At 37.9% G+C, this 23,405-nt stretch overlaps 1 protein-coding gene across 2 annotated transcripts; it reads left to right on the top strand.

Annotated features, from left to right (window-relative positions):
• Nucleotides 1-253: 253 nt before the first annotated feature.
• On the top strand, nt 254-23,405 carry mlh1 (mutL homolog 1, colon cancer, nonpolyposis type 2 (E. coli)). 2 transcript variants are annotated; one of them, XR_004577819.2, is made up of 19 exons: nt 254-602; nt 774-864; nt 2,641-2,739; nt 2,982-3,055; nt 3,832-3,904; nt 7,004-7,095; nt 7,187-7,229; nt 7,320-7,408; nt 8,234-8,346; nt 8,495-8,588; nt 9,819-9,972; nt 10,064-10,377; nt 18,664-18,794; nt 18,937-19,045; nt 19,652-19,715; nt 20,196-20,364; nt 21,663-21,755; nt 21,844-21,957; nt 23,018-23,042. XR_004577819.2 is itself a non-coding variant. In XM_034302677.2 (19 exons), exons 1-19 carry the CDS (start codon nt 496-498, stop codon nt 23,165-23,167), a joined length of 2,169 nt encoding a protein of 722 aa, XP_034158568.1. In that variant the 5' UTR covers nt 258-495; the 3' UTR covers nt 23,168-23,405. The 2 variants fall into 2 exon arrangements, 1 of the variants encoding a protein (XP_034158568.1); XM_034302677.2 differs by having other exon boundaries at nt 258-602; nt 20,196-20,360; nt 23,018-23,405.

Genomic DNA, 23,405 nt, shown 5'->3' with positions numbered 1-23,405 from the left:
AGTACATAGTATGTATTAGAAGAAAAAAAAGAAAAAAAAGAAAAGAAAAGAAAAGAAAGTACACAGTATGTACTTTTTCTTCACAAATTCGGCGATGCAAACCGTCCGGATACTCATTTCAATATGATTTTTGACATACTAATTATAATCTCGTATACTATTTAGTACGGATAGTAGGCGAATTGAGACACAGCAATCACTATCATTTGGGCGGGAAACTCGAGCGTCTGACAGACTCTCCCATAATCTGATTGGAGGAATCAGAAGGACCCACTTAGGTAGAAAGTTGTTTCTCCCGATTATAAAGAAAGTAAACTATACAGCCGTAACTTATATACCACAGTTGACGTATGAAAATAAATTTTGTGGCCTATTTAAGTATTTAGGTCGCTCTCTAATAGCCTTTTAGGTAGTACGACTTGTTCACGATGGACTAAATATACACAATTTTAGTAAAGTTTTAATAAAATCCCGAGACAGTGGCTGTAAGGCATTATGGCAGGCGTGATCCGGAGGCTGGATGAGACCGTTGTGAACCGCATTGCTGCTGGAGAAGTCATTCAACGACCTGCTAATGCGATTAAAGAAATGATTGAGAACTGGTGAGATGCACTGTGCCAGAGCCTCAGCTTGATGTTTTTATTTGGCGTGTCTAGTTATTACGCTGACGTAACTATAGTAGTTACATCTATGCAGCAACTGCAGGATATTCACCCCAGCTTTAGAAAACAACCAAGATATATATTTATTTATGGATATCATTAATTTTGCAGTCTGGATGCAAAGTCCACCAACATTCAGGTGATTGTCAAAGAGGGAGGACTGAAGCTGATCCAGATTCAGGATAATGGCTCTGGAATTAGGGTAAGGCCACTTTATCATCCCGCTTTCATTTTCAACCCCGGCACGTTCGGGGGGGGGGTAAAAAAAAATCATGGACGCCTCCTTGTTAGTCTTTTGTTAGCAACAGGCTAGTCAGCTACCCGTCAGTGTGATGTACATTTACCTCCTCAAACAGCGAACTGCATAGTCAGTGTTTTAGATTTAACAAGCGAATATGTCTATATGTTGACCTAAAGCAAATATTTGTATATACAGCATAACTCCATTTAAAGATAAGAAGTGCTACCTTGTTTATATATGATGCATCATGTTTATTTGACGTCGCTCCGTAAATGGGGATTTTTTCTTTTTATACGAAAACAGCATTGTAGTTATGAAAACTACCCCCCGTTAACGAGTAGGAATTTCAAGTTAAGGGGGCGTTTTCATTTACTTTTATTGGTTGGAGGTGGGGTATGGAAGTATTTTCCGGACAAATTTCAAAAGCAGTTGCAAATGCAATTGCGTTTCCTATTTGTAGACGCATAAATTGTGACATAATTCAAATGCAAATCGCGTATTACCATTTGCATTTTCGTTTACACGAACGTATAATGTCTGCCAGATTTCCCATGTCTTACGAGTTATGGAGCTGTCATATCGAAATAGCAATTACGCCGTTTGCTATTTCATTTCGTCGGCGTCGCGTATGGAGCCTGCCAAAATTCAAATGGAATCGCAATTCCCTTTGCCTTTCCGATGCCTTACACAGAAACCTGTCAATCAGTGTTGGGGATGGGAGTCTACTATGGGGCGGGTTTGTATTTGGAAATGACGATGGTCACAGTCTCTCACATCACATATGTTATACAACATATAGCTACAACAGTGAGAGTGGTCCCTTTTGAAATGTGTGTGTTAAATTAACTCTGGCCTTGATATTGCAAACTGCACTGTGGTTTGGAGGTGCTTTAACACAACGGTCAGTAATATCACAAATGTATATTTATATGGCCAGTAGGTAAACTGTTAATAGAGAGAGATCCTCTATGCCTCCTAGAGAGGAGCATATAACATATATGATGTGATGAGCTGAATTTGTTTTTTTCTTATTCATTTCAGCAAAGTGGGGGGAAAGGGGCATGCCAGTGAGGAGAAGACTGCTTTAGCTGCCATAACATAATTGATAACAGGAAATACCATGTTTTGCAGATGTTGAGCTATAAATGGATTTTAAAAAAATGACGTGTTTCTTTAATTAATAAAAATGCAATTGTAGATTGAATGCAAATTGCTGTGGTATTAGAAGACTACAATACTCACTGCTATTGGAAAATAATCAATTTGGCTTTGTGTTGGACCACATCACACAAATATACTTGTATACCCACTAGAGATGGCATGATACATAATAAATCTTATAAAGTATAAGTGTACAAATATAATAAAATGAATTCTAATAAAAAGAAAAAAATAGTCAATTCTCTATATGTAAATATTCCAGTTCCAAAACTAAATTTCTTGTACTAATCTAGTCCCTTTTTTTTTTTGGCTAGTATCAGCCTGATACCAGTACTGGGTATTGGATCGGTGCCATGTCTAGTGCTGTGCCATCTCCCATCTCTCCTTTTGATTTAATATGTCCTCTTTCCTTACTGCATGTACTGAATACATACATGTTATAACTGTCAGATGTCACTTTATTTCAAGCTATTTTTTTCTGTTGATTTGCTTCTTTTTTTTTTTTTTTTTTTGTAACTTTTGTCTTGTCATATAAAATTAAGTTACATTTTCCCCCTTCCACTGTGTGTTTGGCAGAAAGAAGACCTGGAAATTGTTTGTGAGAGGTTTACAACAAGCAAGCTTCAGACTTTTGAGGATCTTGCATCTATTTCAACTTACGGTTTCAGAGGAGAAGTATGATAATATCATGGATTTCTATTAGTGTTGAGATATGACTAGTTTTGCATTTATGAACTACAGTGAAAGAAGCCAATTAGTAAAACTTGAGTAAGCAATACTGGAACTGAACTGACATTTACAGGAAGTTTCTTTCTATTTTTTAAGTTATGTATTTTTTTTTTTTTTTTTTTTAAGAAAGACATTTTTGTTATGTTGCATTGCAAGAAGCTAATTAATTCTTTCATTATTTATGGCAGGCACTTGCCAGCATAAGCCATGTAGCCCATGTTACAATTACCACAAAAACAGCAGATGGAAAATGTGCCTACCGGTGAGTGCAACTTCATGTGTAGTACATTTTTCTTCATTTATTTACCCAGGGCAGATACATTATTTTAAACTTGGTGTCTGTCTAATGGTGCTAGACTAATTGGTTATCTTTGAACTTAGTTTTGTCTGAACTTGGACTTTCAGTACATATGTGGCTGTGAGCTTTCATGCAAAAATCTTAAGGCCTGGTTATGCCTGGTTATGTTTCATGATTAATGATCAAAACAAAGCAGGCTGCAAACTGTTGAGTTTAAATGGCATATATGGTGAATCTTTCTGGGAGTGACCGATCTGCCAGAATTTCTCCAATTTCATGTGTGTGTGAGCTGACGCATAATTGGAATCTGAATGTAAAGATGTGGAAGCAAAAAAAAAAAGTTTGGGTGGCTTAGTCCTTGAGCCCAATAGAGACTTGAGTTTTTAACCAGAGTCATTAGACAACCACAGTTGCATTTGCTGGATTGAAACTTGTTAGGATCCATTACATTGAGCCAGCTTCGTAAGACAAGCCTTTGCAAATACAAAATGAGAAATTTGTTTACCTTTAATGACCAGTCACATGTTAAAAATTATTTAAATGATCTGACTGCTGTTGCTGCAGGATTGTTTAATTCCCATGCCTCAGGTATAATGATGCAATATAAATGCATACAGAATCATATGCAAATTATAACATAATGTGATGGTATGGAACACCAATATCATCACACTCAGTTGGCTTAATGTCTACTTTAAAATATCAACTCACCAAATTCTCATTGCTTTTTTTATGCACAGAGCAAGCTACTGTGATGGGAAACTGAAAGCCCCAGCGAAACCTTGTGCTGGAAACCAAGGGACACTGATCTCAGTAAATAACTACATTTCTTCCAATAATGATAAATATGAGACTTATAAGCCCTGTTTGGACTGAGTTAGTTTTATGTGGGGAGGTGGGATAATGCAGTTCTGAGATCAAGAAGGGTGAGAATAGAAAGAGAACCAGAATCAGAAGCTATTAACAAGTCATTAGTGACCTTAACTAAAGCTGTTTCTGTACTGTGGAGTTTACAGAAGCTGGATTGAAGGGGCTCAAAAAGATTGCTAGCAATGAGGTGATTGTGTAACTGAGAAGCAACAGTGTGTTCTGGGATTTTTGAAAGGAACAGAAGGTTAGATATAGGACGAAAGTTGTTAAAGTTATCCAAGTCAATGCTAGTCTTTTTGGGTACTGGAGTTACAGCGGCAATTTTAAATGCTGCTGGCACAACACCAGTGCACAGGGAGTCATTTATTATACTAATTACTATAGGGCGCAAAAAGGCAAAACTTGATTTAAATAAACTAGTTGGTATAGGATCAATAGTGCACGTGGTAGCCTTCATACGTGATACTTCATTACCTAGAGTAACATGGTCAATTGGAGAGAAATTTGAAAGAGGGGTGCCAGAAAAGCAGGAGTGACAGAATGAGTAGTAAGAATGGATTTACGAACATTGTCAATCTTGGTACTAAAAACGTCAAAAAATTTGTTACAAAGCTCAGTTGAAATAGGCAAATTGGTGGAGCAGTTACACTTGAGCAATCTATTTAAAGTATGAAAAAGTTGTCTGGGATTGTTTTGGTTGTCAGCAATTATCTGGGAAAAATAATGAGACCTGGTGGATAAACGTATCTGCTTTATAATCTTGCAAGTGGTCTTTCCAAGCCTGGTAATATACTTTCAAGCCAGAACGATGCCATTTGCGCTCCAGTTTACGACAAGCTGCCTTCATTGAGCGCAGATTGTCGTTATACCAAGGAGCAGAATGCAAAAAGGAAATGGTCCGTGACTTCAAAGGAGCAAAGGAATCTAAACCAGATATGAGAACATTATTTAACAGAGAAATTTTGTCATCAAGGGGATCTGATGGAGAAAATCAACTTAAGGAAGAAGTAAGAAAGTTAGTGAAATCCGGCAGATCAATGGATTTCCATTTGTGAAATTTTATAGTACGATTTGAGGAGACATTTGTGTGTGGTAATTCCATATTAAAAAAGATAGCTAGATGGTCAGAAAGACCTAAATCAGCAGAGGAAAGCTCAGACACAAAAGAACCATTTGCAATAACTAGGTCTAATGTGTGACCCCTGTTGTGTGTAGAACAGTCAACAAACTGAATTAAATCAAAACACTCCAATAAAGACAGAAAGTCCTTTGAGTCTTTTGAGTCAATGTGGATGTTAAAGTCCCCCAAGATGAGAATCCTCTTAAACTTGAGGCACAGCATAGACAGCAATTCAGCAAACTCAGACAAAAAGGCTTCATTAGTCTTTGGAGGTCTATAGACTGTAGTGATGATGGTAGTGACAGGGGCAGAGACATTCAGAACGAGGCACTCAAAAGAAGTAAACTGTGGTACTGACACTGGGCTTATATTGTGTTGTAGGTTATGAATCACCATAATACCCCCACCTCTGCCAGAGAGTCACGAGAGATCAAACAACCCATAGCCCGTGGGGGTAATTTGATTAAAGAGGAGACCATCACCCTGTCTGTGCCATGTTTCTGTTAAGCACACAAGGTCCTGTTTTTTTTTTTTTTTTTTTTTTCCTGTGATAATGTCTGACAAAAGCAGAGCCTTGTGATTCACAGAGCGTGCATTAAATAACGCCGCTTTAACCGGACTCACGGACACAGAGGGTAACAGGGGAAACTCCGAGCGAGGAAGTCCTGACAAGTTGTTCAAGTTAAGGCCAGTACAAAACAGTCTCTCAGCTTTACGCCGAAATATCAGAACAGAGATGGCAGGAGAAGACGAATGGATAAAACTGGGTCTTGAAGAGCGATGTATGTAGCGCTTTGGTTGCAATATTCCAGTATTATGGCAAAGCTCATAAGTGTCACTCGCCAAATAGAAGTTCCTGTTTAGGTTCAGTAGCTGGCGTGCGGTGTACCTTAAAGACATGCTCAGGGAATCCACGTCCACAGTGACCTCGCAGTAGAGTAAATCCTAAAAAAAAAAAAAACAGATCAGATATTCAGATATGCTGATCAAGTGCAAATAAAAGTCAAAGCTGTCATTTTGTAGTAATGGTATTTACATTTACAATATTTAGCAGATGCCCTTAACCAGAAGTGCTTTGTAGTCTATCAAAAACATGTTCTCAGTGCTAGTTCACCAGCTGACTAGCTCAAGGTCCAGGAGAGCCATTAGTCTAAAAACCCTGCTGGGGAATGCAAGACAATGATATATATTTTTTTTAAATAATAATAGATGCTTAAATCAAGTGCTTGGTAAAGACAGATCTTAATCTTTGTTTGAAGAAAGCCAGTGACACAGCTGTTTGAACAGCCAGGGGGAGTTCATTCCACCATCTGGGTGCCAGAACAGAGAAAAGTCTTGATGTGAGCAGCTACAGGAAGCCAGTGGATGGAGCGTGTAGCAATGGGGGTGATGGTGGAGAATGTGGGGAGGTTGAAAACAAGTTGTGCAGCTGCATTTTATATCAGTTGTGGGGATTGGATGGCATGCAGATACAGCCCTGCCAGGAGCAAGTTGCAGCAGTTCAGTCTAGGTATCAAGAGTGGGTTTTGGGAGTAAGCCCTGAAGGCTTTTGTACACCAGATGTTATGGAGCCATTAATGGTAGAAGAGATGAAAGGGAGGAAGTTATGTGAACATTGTGGAAAGAACAATATCCAGTGGGCAGGTGGTGGGATTGCTGGACAAGATAAGCTACAGGAACTTTTCTAATCTTAACCAAATTAGAAAGTGTAATCTAATCTTTTCCTTAAAGAAAGTGGCAAAGTCATTGGACTTCAGGAGAAAGCAGTGTTAATTAATCGAAAAATTGATTTTTTTGCCCAGCCCTAATTTAAATGTACTTTAACTAATGTGACCAGCTATGACTGACACCTGTTTATTTGCAGAATGTCTGTTCACAATAAGTATGATAAGTATATGAATAATGATTTGTACTGCTCATAGGTAGAAGACCTGTTCTATAATGTACAAACCCGAAGGAAAGCCCTTAAAAGCCCCAGTGAAGAATACTCCAGGATTGTGGAAGTAGTAAGTAGGTTAGTCCATTTTGATGCATTATTTCACAAATTGGATCAACAAAAAGTTATGTAAATCCATCTGTAAGCTTTATAATTTATACCCTCACAGATATGCTGTTCACAATTCTGGGAAAAGCTTTACTGTCAAAAAGGTAAAAATGTTCTTTGTTGAGAATATTCATTGTTGTATATTTGTGTAGCTTGTTGAGTAATAAAAAAATAATTCTCTTGTATTGTTTCAGCAAGGAGAGATGGTGGCTGATGTGAAGACTTTCACCACTGCCTCAGTTTTGGACAACATTCGGGTGGTTTTTGGAGTAGCACTAAGCAGGTATTAAAATAGTAAAAGCACTTTAATTAACTATGGTCTTTTTTGTGATAATGTTTGCCCATGTCTGAGTACTGGAACTGACAATGAAAATTGTTAGACCAAAAGGTTATGGCCAAATTTTTTATCTCTGCTTGATAAATTTTAGACATTTATGCCATTTTATGTAAAATATTTTGTAATATTTAGAGTCATCAACACTTTCACACAAGTTAAGATCTAAAAAGAAAAAATTTGATTGTTCCACCCTGAGATTAGCGCCAGAATAAGCTGACATGAAGTTGTCTCCGGGCTTGTGCAGTTGGTGGAGAGCAACTGTAGCTCCTGACTCTGAAAACTGCATCCACCTTGCTCATGTGTGCCAGTTGTACAGAAATAAATCTGACAAAAAATTCTCATGGTATGCATTGTACCAAGTGAGGTGACTATTGAGCTGTGCAGGACTGTGTTACACTGTTTATACTTCTTGATAAGCCTTTTCCTCCATGCAGGAAAAGGCTTTCCATTTTTCTTCATTCAGGGAGTGGAACAAAGACGGGAAAAATGGAATCTTTCAAATCACCAAAACACACAAGAATAATAAAAACACCAGTTTTCTATGATAAAATTTAAATGAAAAGTGGAAATGAAATTACGATTGTTACAGGTCAAGAAACACATTTACGCATACTAAAACACAACACATACTGGTTTAGTGGTGATATACTCTGAGGAAAAGCATTTTTTAGATTTGTAAAAGGCAAATTCAATTCCTGCTATTGCAAAATAACATAACTTGGGAAGGGAAACACTAATCTCTTTTAAAGGCTTGTGTCATGTTATTTACAGGGAGTTGATGGAAGTGGGGTGTGAGGATCAGAAGCTTGCTTTCAGACTGAAGGGTTATATCTCAAATGCCAACTACTCTGTCAAGAAGTGTATCCTCATCCTGTTCATCAACCGTGTGTATTCCCTGCACTCTTTTCATGATAGTTTATGAGCGCCTGTATAGTTTATGATGTCTTAAGATGTCTTATTTATTAACATTCTTACTGTACTAAACTGTACTGACTGTACTAGCAGTAGATATGACTGTGAGATGTTTTACAGATCGTTTAGTGGAATCCAGTGCCTTGAAGAAAGCAATTGAGACCGTTTATACAGCATATCTTCCCAAAAACACACATCCTTTTCTTTATCTCAGGTATTTACTTAATCAGATCTGTAGATCATGTGATTGCTAAACACAACACCTCAAAACTGCTACAGCGGTGATTTATTTTCAAAAGCTAGAGAATATCATACTTAAACTAATCATTTCATAAAACAGTTTCCAACTACACAATCTGATTTAACTGCATTGAAAAGTGTTTTTGCTGTGCTTATATATGTTGTTACTGATCATCAACTCACTTTCTGCTGATAACGGGTTGCTAAGTAACAGCAGTGGACATATTACTCCAACCTTCTAATCATTACCCAACAAAATATTATAAGATAATGTACAGTTTGTATCCTTTAGCCTATTTTGGTCAGATTCATAAGAAAAGTGTAATAATGATAAACTGTAAATTATGAGCACACAGTCACAACTGGTTTAAATGGGTGTCCCCCCCACCCCAAAAGACCACGGGCTGGTAAGCAACAGCAGTCGTCATGTTACGCGCTACACCAAGCTTTTTCGAATTGTTAACCATACCTTAAACCATTATAAAAAAAGATGTTTTAGCAGTTAGGCTGCAGAGCTGGTTAAAAAAAAAGCTTACAGGCTTTACACTACTTTACAGGCTCTGCAAAATTTTTCACCCATATACAATAAAAATATTGTTTCTTTTTTGTGTTGCAACAAACTAGTTGTGGTGGACATATTAAAATCTAGATCTAGATATTAAAAATAGATATTTGAAACAATGTTCATTGTTTCTTTGCTTTACTTTTTCTTTACCTTTTAAACTGTATAATTTGCTAATGGAGCCCTTGTGTGTTTTTACCCATTATTAAGCTCTCAGGTCTGTGGGCCAAAAATATGCTGAATTCTTCATAGATTTCTTTGAATGATTACAATGATTGCATTTAATGATTGCAAAATCAGATCAATATTTCAAATCAGTATGCATTATTAGTAAATTTAACATGTAAAGCTGATATATGGATAATTTAGTTTTATTGCACGTACTTTTTTTAAACAAAAGATGGGTTTTCCTACTTTTGCTGATTTTCCTTTAAATGTATAAATGTTTGATTCAAAATATTCAGTTAACTTAGTGGATTTTTTCAATGCTTAAAAAAACTAGCTAGCTGACTTTATCTAACAGTATCAAAGTTGAGTAATTTATGAAGAAAAAACCTCGTGATCAAAATATGTACAGGTACACAGGTAATAGTCCATTATGGGTTTTTTTTTTTTTTTTTTTTTTCCCCTCTTATTCCTTAGTTTGGAAATTGCACCTCATAATGTTGATGTGAATGTGCATCCCACGAAGCATGAAGTGCACTTCCTCCATGAAGACTGTATCATTGGAAGCATTCAGAAACACATTGAGAGTAAACTACTTGGCTCCAATTCTTCCCGCACTTATTTTACACAGGTATACAAAAAAAAAAACATCTGTAACTGCATGTTTCTGTATTATTGTGATGAAGTTAATAATGCATCATACTCCTTTGTTTTCTCACTAGACTTTACTTCCTGGGGTGTCAGTATCTGTCAGTGATGTAAAAAGCTCAAGCAGTTCAACAGCTGACCCCAGTGATCGTAACTGTCCCAATCAAATGGTGAGAACTGACAGCAAGGCCCAAAAACTAGATGCTTTTCTACAGCCAGCAAATAACATTTCTTCAGTTCCCTGCCTCATTGCAAGTCTTCCAAAACCTATCCCAGCTACTGCTAATTTTGAAGCAGAAATGAGTGATGGTCCTGAGAAGTTCCTGGCCAGTGCTGCAAACAGCATGCAGACTGATAGTGCACATGTCCAGTCAGAGGCTCCCCTGAGGTGAGTATGAATGCTACTGGATGAATGTCGTTAAAGGTTGTAGTGGTAAGTCAAGGCAATATTCCAATTTTTAAAAATGTTGTACTTTTTAATAATTTTTAAATAGACAGAAGCTGCCTCATTTTAAATTGTACAATATAAGCATGTCTTTCTTCAGGATGAAATTTTGCAAACAAAAATATGACATCAAAATATGAGAGACTGTAGATATCTTTTAGGGATGCACCAATCCAATCCTGAGAATTGATTCATTTGACGCTATTAAGGCATATTGACTGACTTAACTAAGAGCATACAAATTAACTTATCCTCAAGCATGCCATCATCATGCTTCTTCTGTTTAGCATAACTTAACATTAACTGTGCCAGTATTGGATCAGAGAAAAGAGTTCTGATATTGGTGTCGTGTAAGCATTAGGTGCTCTCTAATTTCTATTGTAATGAACAGTTTAAATCTCCTTAATCATGATCAAAATACGTACAGGTACATGTTGTAAGGCGAGTTACTTACCCACACTCTTAAGACAAAAAAAATGTATTTAAATGGTTAATGTGTCAAACCTTCTGAAGAGGTTTTACTTCGAACCTTTTCTGAAAAGGAAACCCTTTGTTGTAGTGTTTATTGAACATTCAACATAATGTTTCCCCTTTTAAGGTGCTAGATAGCATTTTTTTTGAGAGTGTAGCTTATATTTTTTCTAAAATATAGCACTATATGGCCAAAAGTATGTGGACATCTGGCCATCACACCTATATGAGCATGTTGGAAATCCCATTGCAAAACCATGGGTATTAATGTCAAGTTTGTGGGTATTTGTGCCCATTCAGTCAAAAGAACATTTGTGAGGTCAGGTACTGATGTTGGATGAGAAGGCCTGGCTCGCAATTGACGTTCCTGTTTATCCCAAATGTGTTCAGTGCAGATGTGGTCTGGGGTCTCTACAGGCCACTGGAGTTCGTCCACACCATACTCGTCAAACCATGTTTTTATGGACTTTGATTTGTGCACAGGGGCCAGTCATGATGGAACAGGAAAGGGCCTTCCCCAGACTGTTGCCACAAAGTTGGAAGTGTACAATTCTGTATAGGGGTGCTCCGATCAGGATTTTTGGGGCCGATCACCGATCCCCGATCACTGGAAGCTGAATCGTCCGATACTGATACCGATCACCGATTACAGGGTCTATTAGAAGCCTTCTATTTATCATGTAGCATTATTTGTTAAACTATGTTTAACAACAATGTGTATTAAGTAATACACAATGTGTATTAAAATTAAGAGAAGAGATAGTATCATGATTTGACAACTGTGTATTTATTGGCAAGCAACATGTGCAACATATCAACAAAACATTACAGCCTGTGCTTGGTTAGTAATTGGGAACAGCTTAAAGCTTGACAAGTACAACTTTCCTGTAGAATATATAAAAAATAAATTAAATTAAATTAAATTAAAGACCGAACAGTATTTTGCTTAAACGTTAGACTAAAAACTGCAACAAAAAAAGGGCTATAGCCAAAATATTGTTTCAAGTCAGTCAGCCCTCACATCTCTTGGGATGGCAAGAAGAAATGCAGTTGACACTAACAGAACCACAGCTGCATTATCACGATGGCTTTTGCATCCATGAATCAATGATAAATTCTGGGGTAGTTGTTTTTTTTCTGGGAAGCTCAGTCAGATTTTGTGGGCTTTTAGAGAGGTAGAGAGAGGGAGAGTGAGGTAGAGAAAGAGAGAGGGTGGATACAAATTAGTAAATTAATATCTCCCGAAGCTTACTTCTTAAGCATCAGTGGCAGATTTTTCTTTATAAATATAAGCATCTCCGCATTTTTGGCTTGTTCCTATAATATTTCCTGCTGTGCTAAAAAGTCGCTCGCTATCAACACTTGTGCATGGGGCACAGAGGTAGGTTCATGCTGCTTGTGCAAGAGCTGGAAAGCGGCTTTTATTGTTCTGCCAAAAAACAAGTGGCTGTCCACTTTGTGGGATAACTGGCTCTGATAGGTAGAGGTTCAACTGCAATGATACTGAAGTGCTGATGTCACTGCCACCATGTTCCCGATCTCCATCAAACAACTCAGCATACATAGCATGCAAGGAGCCAGTTCGTGGTACTTTGTCTGGGGGTTCGGACTTGCAGCCAAACTCGCCTCACCATCCGGCTGCTCCAGTCCAGTGGCCAGGACATCAGAAAGCAGCCCACGTATCTGTGGCTTGAGTGCGTCAGGGAAATATCTGTCTTTATACCTTTTTATTAACAAGAAAACAAAACATTGATTAATTTATTTGAATTGAATATGAATTTATCAAAAATCATAATCAGAAATACTTTAGTGATTGGGTTACAGTTGCTCCATTTTAGACAAGAAATATGCGACAGCACAGAGAAATAAGAAAAAAAGAAAATATAAAATAAGAAATTTACTATTATTTAATGCATTTTAAGGTTATGCTTGGCTCTTGTTTTGATTTGTCAGCCTAGCATACTCCAAAAAATATGCTTTTTATCTGCAGTCTTATTATTAATTCTTCCAAGTGCTTATTTTTACAGCAAATTTAGTGATCGATTCTGAATTTAAACGTTTTCAAGACATTTTCAATTCGCTCTGACAGCGACACAGCTACACACACGAATGTGAAGAGTGTGTAAATTAAGTTCTCTCACCTCGGATCGAGGATTGTAGCGATGCTATACAAGCGCTCAGGTTGTCACGGAATCTTTTCTGGACCGCTTCCAACAATGTGGCTTTCGAAGTTTTTACACCATGGTCAGTCTCTGCGGTCTTCTCAAGAAGACAAGTTAAAGCTCTGATGGATGGTATAACATCTGCAGCCAATGCAGTTGATGAGCTGATCTGTTGCGTGAGCTCTTCAAATGGGGCAAGTAGCGAAATCATATTTTCCACTAATTTCCACTGGCTGCCGGTGAACATGGAGGATAAGTCATAATCAGCTCCATGAGCACATAGGGCACGTTTCTGCATAGGGCACTCGCACTCCAAATGTCACTTGTGAAACTAATTGATGTTATGTTGTCCTTCAGAAGGCTGTCTACATGTGTAAACACTGTTTGGTATAACTGCGGCAGGCACACATCAATGAAATATTTACACTCTGGCATAGTGTAACTTGAATCCAAGTAGGACATGAGTCCCCGGAACCCTTCGTCTTCCACAATAGACAGCGGCTGATGATCAAGGCATATGAATTCCATTATTTTGTGTGATATTTCTTTATGCTTCTTACTGTCCTTGCAGTAGGGTTGCTGTCGTTGAAACTTCTCTGTAACCGACAGCTGAGTGAGTGGCGCTTGAGTTGCTGAACTGTCCCGCTCTCTTTTAGCGCTAGTCAACTTTGAAAACTGCTCATATTCGTTTACATGACTAACCTTCAAATGTCTGATAAGGTTGGTGGTGTTGAAATGTTTTGGGTGCTTCCCGCCTCGTGGGATTTGCTTGGTACACACATTACAGATTGCTAATGTATTGTCTTTTTCACACACCTTGTAGAATTGCCAGACCAGTGAAGCCATTTTAGCAGCGCATAAAAATTTGTCTCGCAAGTTTTGCGTCATCCGATCGGCCATTCTGGATCGGCTTTTATAGAGACCGCCGATCAAACTTCCCAAAGCGGTTATCGGCCGATTATGATCGGTGACCGATCAATCAGAGCACCCTTAATTCTGTAAAATGTCTATGTATGTTGTAGCATTAACATTACCCTTCGCTGGAACTAAGGCTAGCCAAGCCTAGCCAAAATTCTGGAAAAAAAAGCCCCAGACCATTATCCCTCCTCCACCAAACTTTACTGTTGGCGCTATGCATTCCGTTAGGTAGAAATGCTTGGCATTATGTATAGTTTACTTAGGCTTGTGTGCAGTTACTTGGCCATGTAAACTCCTTTCTTGAAGATCCTTATGTACATTTCTTGTGCTGATGTTGCTTCCAGAGGCAGTTTGGAACTCTGATTGATGCAACATCAATAGGATAGTTTTTTTATGCACTACGCACTTCAGCACCATGTAATGTGAAGTTGTGTGGTCTGCTGCTTCATAGCTGAGCTGTTGCTGCTTACATGTCACAGTAATAGCACTAACAGTTGACTGGAGCAGATCTAGCAGGGCAGAAATTTAACTAACTGACTTGTGGCAAAGGTGGGATCCTATGACAGGGCTATGTTTAAGGCATGTCTGAGCTCTTTAGTATGACCCATTCTACTGCTAATGTTTTCTGTGGAGTGTGTGTGCTTGTTTTTATGCACTTGCTAGCAATGGGTATGGCTGAAACACATGAGTTCAATGATTAGGAGGGATGTCCACATACTCTTGTCCATATAGTGTATATTTATGAAAAAAATATTGATCAGACAATTCCTGGGGCAGAATTATAGAGTCCTTTATAATAGGAAACATTTAGTTATCATTTTAATTTAAAATGGATTAAATGTACATTTTTGCCATCAATCTACACACCCACTACACACCTACTAACCCATGATGACAATTTTTGCAATTTTGCTAAAAATCAAAAATTGAAATCTCTCATTAGATATTCAGACACTTTATTCAGTACATTGTAAGAAACACCTTTGGCAGCAATTACAGCTATCAGTCTCCTATACAAGCTTGTGCACCTGGATTTGGGAAATTTCTCCTATTTCTCCTATTTTTCCTATTTTTCCTATCAGTTGTGGCCTAATGGTTAGAGTCTCGGACTTGTAACCCGAAGGTGAACCTGAAGGTCATGGGTTCGAGTCTCAGGTCCGGCAGGGATTGTAGGTGGGGGAGTGAATGACCAGCGCTCTCTCCCACCCTCAATACCACGACTGAGGTGAGACCCTTGAGCAAGGCACTGCACCCCCAACTGCTCCCTGGGCGCCGCAGCAAAAAAAGGCTGCCCACTGCTCCTTGTGTGTGTGTGTGTGTGTGTGTGTGTGTGTGTACTTGGATGGGTTAAATGCAGAGCACAAATTCTGAGTATGGGTATACACCACATACTTGGCTACACTTCACTATTCTTTCTAGCAAATCCATTCAAGCTCAGTCAGTTTAAATGGGAATCATCTTCAGGTCTCTCTACGGATGGAGAATTCAAGTCATATGAGCTTGTTCAAATCTTCAATTCAAGTCTTGGCTTTGGTTGGGCCACTCAAGGAGATGTCCCAAAGCTAGCATTGTCTTTGCTCAATGATTTGAGTTGTTGGGTTTCATGCTGAAAGGTGAACCTTTACCCCAGTCTGAGGTTGTGTGCACTCTGGAGCAGGTTTTCTTCAAGGGCCTCTCTGTATTTGGTTGCATTCATCCCTCACTTCTGACCAGTCTCCCTGTCCCTGCCACTGAGAGGCACCCCACAGCCACCACCATACTTCACCAAACGGATTGCATTAGCCAGTTGATGAGACGTACCTGGTTTTTCCCCAGACACAGCACTTTGAGTTCAGCTCAAAAGTTAATTTTTTTTTCCCTTATCAGACAAGAGAATCTTTTTCCTCATGCTCTCTGAGTCCTTTAAGTGCCTGCCATATGCATTTTAGGAGTGGCTTATGAATACCACTCAACTGTAAAGCCCTGATTGATTGAGTATTTCTGAGATGGTTGTTCTTCTGGCAGGTTCTCCCATTCTGATGCTCTGTCATGGTCACCTCCCTGAGCAAGAGCATTGTAGTGTAGATACTGAGTTTGGGAAGAGTCTGGTGGTTCCAAACTTCTTCCATTTCACAATGATGGAACCCACTGTGCTCCTCGGAACATTCAAATTCAGCTTTAGAAATTTTAAACCCTTGCAAAGATCTTGAAACCATTTGATCCTGGGGGTCTGCGGAGAGTTCCTCTGTATTTATGGCTTGGTTTTTGGTTTATACACACAGGTGTGTGCCTTTTCAGTTGAATTTGCCACAAGTCGACTCCAGGCAAGTTCCAGAGATAGCTCATGATAATCAAAGTTTGGAGTGCTTTTGCCAAGGGTCTGAATATTTAACTAAAGGAGAGATTTCAGTTTTGGATTTTTAATAAATTTGTAAAATTATCTAATCTTATCAAAATTATCTAATCTAAATTTGCAAAAAACATGCTTTAGCTTTGTCATTGTAGATGATTGTGTGAAGATTAATGGCCAAAAAGTAAATCTAATTAATTTTAAATTTAAATCTATAATCCAATAAAATGTACAAAAAATGAAGGGGTCTGAATACTTTCTGACTCCCTATGCAGCATGACATTAAATAAACTTATTCTTGTCTATCTCGACTTATTCATCTTTGCTATTTTAAATATGTCATGTACGTTGGTCATATACACTCACCATCCACTTGATTAGGAGCACCTGTACACCTGCACATTTATGCAGTTATCTAATCAGCCTATCATGTGGCAACAGTGCAATGCAAAAAATAATGCAGATGCAAGTCTGCAACGCTAAAGAGCTTTGGGTGATGTTCACATCAAACATCAAAATGAAGAAAAAGTGTGATCTTTGTGGCTTTGATTGTGGCATAGATACTGGTACCAGACAGGCTGGTTTAAGTATTTCAGAAACTGCTGATCACACACAACAGTCTCTAGAATTTATACAGAATCAAAATGAAAAATCCCAGCAATTTCTGAAATACTCAAATCAGCATATATATATATATATATATATATATATATATATATATATATATAAATGGAGAGAGAGAGAGAGGTCTCCCTCTCACTCCTACCTGAGGGGGGGTGTCTTCCTCAAGCTCGGGTTGTCCACCAAAGGCCTGGGAGTTTGAGGGTTCTGCGCAGTATCTTAGCTGTTCCTAGGACTGCACTCTTCTGGACAGACACTGGAATCTGCTGGAGCCACTCTCCCAGTTTGGGAGCCCTTAGGAGGCCCTAATGCTCCTATTACCACTGGGACCATTTTGGACTTTCACATATGTTCCAGTTGTACATTCATCCTTTAGTACTTCTCAACCTTCTCATAGGTGTGGATCATGTCAGGTCCTGTCCACTTCATATGTGAGACTCGTTGTTGGATGTCTGCCTTTGTGATGAAGACTGGTTCTTGTTCTGGGAGGTTGCTGTGGTGTGCTCTTAGATCCACCAGCCATTGGATCAGCACAATACAGTTTACATACACCTGGTTCTTGTGTAAATTTGTGTAAATTTAGTTATTATTGTGTATTGTGGATGTAGGTATGTAAACATTTGTTATGTAAAATAGCTTATTCAGGGCAGTATTAAATGAAAAATGCAATTTTTATGATCTTTAAAAAAAACTTTGCAGATTCTGTAAGGTATATTCTGCAAGCATATGTGATGCCTCGTTCCCCCATATGTCCTTCTGCGGACCAGATGGGCTAGCCGTCACTCCCCACGGGCATCAGTGTGCCTTGGCCACCCATGACACTGTCGGCGGTTTACTGGTTATCCTTCCTTGAACCACTTTTGGTAGGTACTAACCACTGCATACCAGGAACACCCCACAAGACCTGTCGTTTTGGAGGTGCTCTGACCCAGTCACCTAGCCATCACAGTTTGGCTCTCAAAGATGCTCAGATCCTTACTATTGCCCATTTTTCCCACTACCAACAGATCAACTTTGAGAAATGACTGCTCACTTGCTGCCTAATATGTCCCCTTGACAGGTGCTATTGTAACAAGATAATCAATGTTATTCACTTCACCTGTCAGTGCTTGTAATGTTATGGCTCATCTGTGTGTGTGTGTGTGTATATATATATATATATATATATATATATATATATATATATATATATATATATATATATATATATATATATATATACAGTGTATACATATAATATAATATAATATAATCTCCATGAGGAGAGGTCTCCATGAGGAGAGGTCTGTAAGGCATGCTGAGATATGTGCAGAAACATGAGTGTATGAGGAAGGAAAGGAGAGGATGAGATGGGTGTCATCAGCATAGCAGTGGTTTGGAAAAATGTGAGCATATGACCTCCCAGAGAGTGGGTATAGAGGAGGAACAAAATCACCTATTGAGACAATATATTTTGGAATATACGCTGCTCATCTCTCCAGTACAATTTCAGAGATATTGTAGAATCTATGCCAAAATGCAGTGAAGCTATTCTGACAGCTTGTGGTCGCCCAGCACCTTAATAATCCACTTTATGTTGGGTTTTCCTTTAATCTGACACCCATCTGTATATAAAACACACTAAGTCTTCTGTACAAACTTACTCCACCATGGTATATTTCAGTCCTGTGGGAAAAATTTGCATATCCTGAGTGATGCACAAATATCCACTGATTGTTGCTGTACTAGGAAACGGCCTCATGTTGATGTTGACGAGGAAAAGGAGAATGTGACATTGGCCTGCAGTCCCCGTAGACGGGTCATCAGGTTAACCAGCGTGAAGGAGTTGCGAAATGAAATCACAGAACAAGCTCATAAAGGTTAGATAGTAGAGCAATGCATAGTACATACCATTTAGTTGTGACTAAGGGTTGCTGTTTTTTGGAACAGCATGTTTATAAATTATGACCCATTGCAGCATGTGCATCTTCAACACCAGAGTTTCTGTTTTTGTACTCACAGGTTTGCAGGAGATACTACATAATCATTCATTTGTTGGATGCGTCAATCCCCAGTGGTCTCTAGTCCAACACCACACCAAACTGTACCTGTTAAACAACACCAAACTCAGGTTAGAAACTTAGTCCACATTGAATCTGTTTTGCATGGTAAAATGTAAAAAAATTCTTTCTAAATATTGCTAATTGCAAAGGCCTCCTAGGCTTCCAAATGACACAACAGAAAAACACTCACCCTATTGTCTGGAGGTTCCTATCCACTATGCCACAACTATCTGTTGCTGGGACCCAAGAGAGCAAAATTGGCTGTGCCCTTTTAAATCTCTCCCCTGTCAATCATAGTGACGTGAGCCAGTCATGGCTGTCTGTGAGATCATGTATGTGGAAGAGCGCAGATAGTGTTTTCCTCTGAGTCTTACACTACCCTGCAAATGCAGTTGGCTGGCTTCTAGTGTCTTGGAGGAAGTGTTTGCCTTCAATCTCCCTGGTTAGTAGCTGTAGCATGATGAGGCTGGTGGGTGGGAATTGTCAGGTGCCCAGATTAGAGAGAAAAGGGGGGGACTTTCTGGTCTTAAGTTGGTTTAGTAGTTCTTCTAAACAAGCTCTAATAATTAAAAAAGCCTGTAAATGAATGGGTAAAATAAATGTTATCCAAGAATGTGTATTATGTACATGCTTCATGTAAGCCACAGTTATTAGATGATTTTATTTTTCCCCAGTCAGGAGCTGTTTTACCAGATTTTGATGTATGATTTTGGTAACTTCGGTGTCCTCTGGTTGTCGGTAAGTGTATGGGCATTTTGCATTTGTAAACTGAACATTTTGTCAAAAGTTGACAATGAAATTTTTGGGAAAACAACTGGGTTACCATGTTTCTATGTTCAAATCCATGTTTCTGCCTTTTCTCATTCTGCCTTTGTTCCTCATTCTTGTTTGTGCAGTAGGGACAATACTAGGTGGATTTTATATAATAATGTTTGTCACTGATGAACTGTATTGATAATATAATATTGATAAAATCATCAAGAGGAAATTTTTTATCAAAGCAACCTACAACTGAGACTGAAAACAGGATACCGGTGAGTTAGGGTTAGTTAAGAGCCCAACAGTTTGGTGGTGCCAGATTTTGAACTTTCTGATCAGTACTTACTGAACCTTCTGATCAGTAGCCGAGTGCCTTCACCACTGCCATATGGAAGAGCCCATTAAAATGTTTCTCTTCCTGGAGCAGAAGAGTATGGATGCAAGCTATGTTTATTACAGAATCCAGCCCCTCTGTATGACTTGGCCATCTTGGCACTGGACTCGGAGGAAAGTGGCTGGACAGAGGAGGATGGGCCTAAAGAAGGACTGGCCCAGTATATAGTAGATTTCTTGAAGAAAAAAGCTGAAATGTTGGAAGATTATTTCTCCATGAAGATAGATGAGGTGGGTGAGTTGCATTATTTTTGAGTATTTTATTTTTCTGCCCAATATTTGAAACTTCTCCATCAGCTTTTGGTTCATATAATCCTTTTTATACATATAATCCTTTATTTGTGCAACATTGGACTTGTTTCAGGGTTGCCATGTATTCTTAAAGTCTTAAAATACATTTTTTAAATCTGAGATCATAAAATGTCTTAAATACCTTGCTTTTTAACTGTTGGGTATTCAATTCTGGGGTTTAATACATGCGGTAATATCTTGAACTACTGAATTTTTTTCTTTTGTTTGTGCTTTTTTTGGTTTCACATTTTACATTTTCTGTGTATCTATAATTTCTATTGCATTTTTCATGTACTTGCATACCTAGGACTGGGTCACGTAACTTTTTGCGCTTTTTTAATGCTGAAAAATATTGTTGCAGCTGTTGCAGCTGTTTTGAGGTTAGATACAATATGTGTTGAGACCACAAACTGGATTAAGGCACTCAACTGTGATTGAAGAGCCCGTTAAGCACTGTCTTATGTTATAAAGACATTTTCATGATTTTCTTGTACATTGTGAATAAAAGACTTTTTTTTTTATTTTAAAATAAATAAATAAAACCTTGCTATTTTCTAAGAGCCAGTTTAACAAACAGCAATAAAGGCAGTCAGTCTGTATAAAGACATCCAAAACCTTGCTAGCTAAGTGTGATTTGATCACAATTTCAGGTTTTTGGAGAGTCACAAACCATTGTTTGCTGTTAAAATATCTGTAATGATGCTGTGCTATCACATCTTCAAAACAGAGAAGAGCATGTAGAGATGATGGCACACAAAGTTTTAAAATGTTAAAATAATGACATTATTAACAGCAGTCCTGTTGTAAACCTATCATTTTTTAAAAGTTTGGCAGCAGTGTTGTTTTTCCATAAGTAGATTAGGTTATAAATGGAATGGTAGGCATTTCTTTTGCAGGTTGGCATACATATTTGAATTTCTTTGGGTTTGTTCTGGTTTCAACACGGTATTACTTTTCATTTGGCCAGGTCTTAAAAAGATATTAAAAAGCATTGAATTTTATTTTAAAAACTCTGCAACATCTCAGTGAGTTACCTTTGTTTTATATCCATTTTCTTTTGTTGTGGGCTTGTAATGTACATTTTCCCCCAGATTGGTCCCAATCAAAACTAAAAAGCAAAACAAATTCATTCCACTTAACTAAAATTTACTCCCTTGATGGGGGGTAGGAGGCCTCGTTAAAGACTGGAGTTAGATTATCATATGATCGTGTTGCCATGTCTTTTATTTCATTTCATTTTAGGAAGGGAATCTGACTGCTCTACCACTTCTGCTAGATAACTATAGTCCTGCAATGGAGGGTCTGCCATTGTTCATCCTGCGCTTAGCCACAGAGGTCAGAGACCTCTACTGGTTAAAACTGACTGATTAAGTGTGTTTAACTCTACAGTACATAGTGTAACCCATTTATTTTTGTAATTCAGGTGAACTGGGACAGCGAGAAGGATTGTTTCCATGACTTCAGTAAAGAGTGCAGTTACTTGTATTCCATAAGAAAAGAGTACACCCTGGAGCCAGAGGCAGGAACAGACCTTGCAGTAAGCAGACCCTGCAGTTCATTGATAAATAAGGGCCATTGCCATTTATGCTTCACTTAAGAGCAAACAAAGTTGCGTAAGGTCAAATCTGATCATAAAATTACTTTACACAAATTCCACTGACAGTTTCCTTATTTATAATCTTATCTTATAAATTATTATATATTTATATATATATATATATATATATATATATATATATATATATATATATATATATATATATATATATATATATATATATATATATATATTATGTAATCCTATATTTAATCATTAATAATTTAATATTAATCTTTGGCATATCTTATCAGTCAGACTTGCATCAGAATTCATGTAAACTTGAGATTATTTTTTAACAACCTGAAAAATGCAAGATTTGCAGTTAAATATCCAAAATCAATATCAGTATCATCAATAAGAATAGTAAGTTAGAGTAGTATAACTAATAACAATAAAAATACCAAATTGCATATAACTTAACTGTGCACATCAGATTGCAAAAGACAAACCTCTTGAACCATCCTAAATCAAAACTGTGTTAACAACTGCGTTAACAATTTATTTCAAGTTTTCATTTCGTGCAGACCTTTTATGCCAATTTGGTGGCTTCCAAAAAACAAAACAAAACAAAAAAAAAAGTTTATTTGCAGCAACCTCTAACTTGACCTTTAACTTGACATCACTCATTTCTTCTCTCCTCTTTTGTTGGAACTTGTACAACTGCTAAATGTTTTCCTTTTATTGGCTTGTTCACAACTTGTATAACTGTATAACTGCTAAATGTTTTCCTTTTATTGGCTTGTTCACAACACCTGTGTAAATTAGGCCTTTTTCCATGCAAGGCATGTTGTATGCATATGCAGATAGGGGGCTAGTGGGAGGGAGCTTGCATCCATGCATGTCAGGCTAAAATCAGTGCTTGTTTTGATGTCAATGTGCCAGTTTCATGAATCAGAAACAGTTTGTTCCTATGTCAATCCGAGTGCTCAAATGTGTGCTCATTTCTGTGAAGCTGTGATGAATAAGGACAATTGATTTAACCTGAATGTTCTTGTAGGAGGCAGAGGCGAGCTGGCAGTGGAAAGTTGAACACATTCTCTTCAAAGCATTGCGCTCTCTCATCCCACCAAAACACTGTAGTGAAGATGGCAGTGTCCTCCATATAGCCAACCTGCCTGACCTCTACAAAGTGTTTGAGAGATGCTAAAAACCTGCTGTTGAAATGAATAAATTTATAATCTCACGTGTGCTTTGATGTTAGAAAGCAGTCAGGAAGCCTGTCTTTGTTTACCTATATTACCCATATACATATTCTGTTGTCATATTTTATGGGCTTTGTTACATGGATTTTGGCTATTGAAGATGAATATTTGTATACAATGTTCATACTTTAAGATGTGTTCACTTTATAATGTGTTTAAAACCAATAAATATTTTATTATTCA

Source organism: Pangasianodon hypophthalmus, chromosome 3, assembly GCF_027358585.1.
Source record: "Pangasianodon hypophthalmus isolate fPanHyp1 chromosome 3, fPanHyp1.pri, whole genome shotgun sequence".
Taxonomy (NCBI): domain Eukaryota; kingdom Metazoa; phylum Chordata; class Actinopteri; order Siluriformes; family Pangasiidae; genus Pangasianodon; species Pangasianodon hypophthalmus.
This window is presented reverse-complemented; position numbering and strand designations above follow the sequence as displayed.